The 3,953-nt window shown below is 34.8% G+C and overlaps 1 protein-coding gene across 1 annotated transcript in view; it reads right to left on the reverse strand.

Annotated features, from left to right (window-relative positions):
- LOC106867589 (stabilin-2) overlaps positions 1–3,953 on the reverse strand; it is a 712,318-nt gene that overhangs the window by 44,749 nt on the left and 663,616 nt on the right. Inside the window, exon 12 of the mRNA XM_052976401.1 lies at positions 742–856. Coding sequence (XP_052832361.1) covers positions 742–856 — 115 coding nt within the window. The remainder of the gene's footprint in view (positions 1–741; positions 857–3,953) is intronic.

A 3,953-nucleotide genomic window follows, 5' to 3' on the forward strand; every position in this document is an offset into this window, starting at 1 on the left:
GTTTTGTTTGGGTTTTATTCGCATTTTAGCTGAACTATAAATTATACACTTAAGACAAACTTTAAAAACAATCAATGGATTGTAAACGGTATAAGAAAAGAACTGAAGAGCAATTATAAACACATTCACTGGAAGTTAAATTTCAAAGACGAAATAATGCAATTCCCTAATAATAATAATAATAATAATAATAATAATGATAATAATAATAATAATAATTATTATTATTATTATTATTATAATCCTTTTTGCTATAGGCACAAGGCCTGAAATTTGGGGGCAGTGGGTAGTCGATTACATCGACCCCAGTGTTTCACGGATACTTATTGCATCGACCTGGAAAGGATGAAAGGCAAATTCGATCTTGGAGAAATTTGAACACAGGATGTAAAGCCGGAAGAAATTTCGGTAGAAGGCTCAGAATTTTGAGGGGTGAAGTTTATTTGATTGCATCGATAGCATTACTTGATTCTTATATTATCTTATCGCGCCCCCACCAGAGGAATATAACAATATTAATAACAACAACAATACAATAATAATAACAATACCAACCATTGGTTTCAGGTCTCTGGGTGAGACATGCAACAGCTTGCATAAAAATAAATAATAATAATAACAATAATAATAATGATGGGAAGAAGAAAAAGAGATGAAATAACAAACAAAAAATAAGAGCAAATAATACCCCCCCCCCATTAAAAGAAAATACATGCTATAGTAAAATAGTTTTGTACCTACCTCCATTTGACTTCCACAACTTGAGGATTTCACCAAGTTGGGTCACAACCTCAAAAGAATTGGTGATGTTTACCGAACTGATTTCTTGACCAATCGCTAGATGGCCCTGCAAGGCCTGCAACAGAGGGAGAAAAGAATACGTTGATACAATGGCATAAAGTGAGACGGGTTAATCAAATTGATCATCTGATGAGTTGACATCATCATAGTCATCGATATCATAGTCATCGATATCATAGTCATCGATATCATAGTCATCGATATCATTATCAGTAACATCACAATCATCTTCCTCATCGTGATCACTATCATCAACATTATGATCCTTATATTCATCACCAACGCCGCCACAATCATCATCACCACAGCAATAGTCGTCACAATGATCTTCCCCACCGTCACTACTAGTAATTGGTGAACGTGGCACAACACCCAGAAATGCTACCGAAAAGACTGGGAGAGATTGGAATTGAAACTCGCGCTGTCGACTTTCAGAAAATTACCATTCTATATTTTGCAAGAATTCTAAGAAAGATTTTTGAGATTTGAGGAGACTTGTTGTTACAAAATCTCAAGATAAAATACCTCCAAACTAAATTAGCTGTAGAATATTCATAACAATGATGATAATAATAATAAGCTGATACCAGCAGAATACCAAACACTTAAGGATAAAAATTCAGTCGTTTACACTGGCCCCAGTTTATAACTGGTAATTAAATTTATCGACGTCGAAGGGATAAAATACGAAGCTGACCTCATGGGATTTTAATGTCTCTTGTCATATGTACAAAGGGTTAGAAATTTGGAGAAGGGTTAAGTCAATACTATCTACGCCATTACTTCAATGATAATTTAATTTCTCGACAATGAAATGATGAAGGGTAAAATTGACTTGGGCATGAATTGAACTCAGGAAGAAAGAACCCAATGTAGTTTGCTCGACGCATTAAATATCCTTCCACGGAGTGGCAATCAACGTTTAGTACGATCACCCAAGACTAGTGAACATAAAAAGAGTGTGTCGTCCTCCTCAGACCAGTGACCTAAGGTGAAGTGACGCAATTATGTGAACTCTCATTGAAGACATCCACAAAACAAATGATGGTGTTAAAAGGGAGTAAAAGATGAAGTTTACATCTGAAAAACTTGGAACAGAGGTTCCGCCAATCAGCTTTCTCGCAGATCTCAACTAGAACAATTTCACTCACACGATATTGGCGTCTGCGAAGACGTTGCGTATCAGACGATAAAAACTTATCCAAGTGAGGGACGAACACAGATCTAGCGATGGCGAAGCTAACATTGATTAATACCGCAACAAGTCAGGACCTCGATCCAAATTAAGAGTGTGGCCTTGTGCCAAACTGAGAAATTACTGTAGTTGCAAACACTGACTATAATATTGCAGAAGACGCCATTATTGATGTCAAATGTTTGTAGCAAAATTTACGGTGTTTATGTCCGCCATTAATTATATTGTATGTTCCAAAGACATATGCATGATTAAAGAAAGTCTTAATAATTCAAGAAGCGGTCAGTTTATTTACCCTGTAATGTTGCGGTTACATGTGTGTTTGTTTTTGATGATGAATGCATTGAATATAATTATATTTATATACACACATACATTTCGTGCATGCATGCATATATATATATATATATATATATATATATATATATATATATATACATTCATAATGTGTACATATATATAGAAACGATACATATATGTAACTGTGTGTGTGTGTACGTATCTATCTATAGTAATTGTATCTTCTTTCTTTCTCTCTGTCTCTCTCTCTTTATCTATCTCTCTCTCTATCTCTCTCTCTCTCATACACATATATAAAACATCTTGGCAGAGCATTGGATCTATATCCATGACAAAGTTCTTACAAGTAATGGAATTCAACAACTTCTGTGAGTTCTGGTTGGCTAATATGATTCCATCAACAATGTAATTGCTTCACTTTTAACACAAGGCCTCACATGAAGCTACTTACAAGACAATCTCGTTGGGCAATAAGATCAACCCACGATTAAGACGATTCACTCGTCGTTATTGAACGAATTCCTCTTAGCGAAATTCCGAGGAATCAGCTTATAAATTTGTCTTCGATATTTTAAGCAATATCATGAGTATCAAAGTATTGCTGTGCATAAAATATGAACGTTGGACTATGCTAGCAAGTTTTCAAAATTATGTGTTTATATTCACGTTACATTACAAGCATTTTGTAGAAAATTCCATTGATTTCCATGAAGGCGAACGATTTATCTCGTAGAATTTCTAAATCTGTTTGAAAAGTGATTTGGCACGAAACTCTAAAATTCTGAGTCACTAACAAAGCTACACCAGTAAATAATATTTTAATAGCTTTGGCAACCTGGACTGTGAAATAAATTCGATCTAACATAAACTGTATGGCAGTTTTCTTGCATTCACTCTTTTTTAGAGAGAGAGGGAGAGAGAGAGAGAGAGAGAAAGAGAAAGAGAAGCATGCGTTTTGCAGGACATGTGTTTAAAAGTTAAGGAAGAACACATTTTGTGGACACATGTTTAGGCCTCGACATGTATATATACGGATGTCCAACAAAATTCCTCCAAGACCATCTCTCTACGGACACAAGATGTGGCCATGCGTAATTGCAACTAGTAGTTTGATCGTACCAGATTATATCTGAGGAATTTCAATCAGATGCCGGTGAGGAGGGTTGTATCTCAGTGTGAGTTTGTGAATAAATTCATATGTGTATACATTAAGTATGATAAACAGCTAGCTACTTGAATCGTATACTGCTTCTGCTGTATATAAGGGATTTTCAGTCAACCGGGCGGCAACTTGCATCGTCAGTGATTGTTGATCCTATGTTTCTTAAATATCTAAAAGCATGAGGTGGGATTTAAGTGGAATTTTAATATCTAAAGGTATGAAATAATGGGATTTAAGTACAGGTTATTGATAACACCCAACGAGCAAGAAATACATACAGTTTTCTCAGCAACAGCGGCGGAGATGATTTGGCCTGCCTCTAATATATATATTTTATTTTTAAAAACTGCACGTCCATAAGAAATATTATCGTTAGAAGAATACCGAAGTAAATTTGCCTCTTATCATGTATCTACATTATGTATGACACACAGATTTCAATGACATATAACGGGCATATATATATATATATATATATATATATATATATATATA

This window comes from Octopus bimaculoides, chromosome 24, assembly GCF_001194135.2.
Source record: "Octopus bimaculoides isolate UCB-OBI-ISO-001 chromosome 24, ASM119413v2, whole genome shotgun sequence".
Lineage (NCBI taxonomy): Eukaryota > Metazoa > Mollusca > Cephalopoda > Octopoda > Octopodidae > Octopus > Octopus bimaculoides.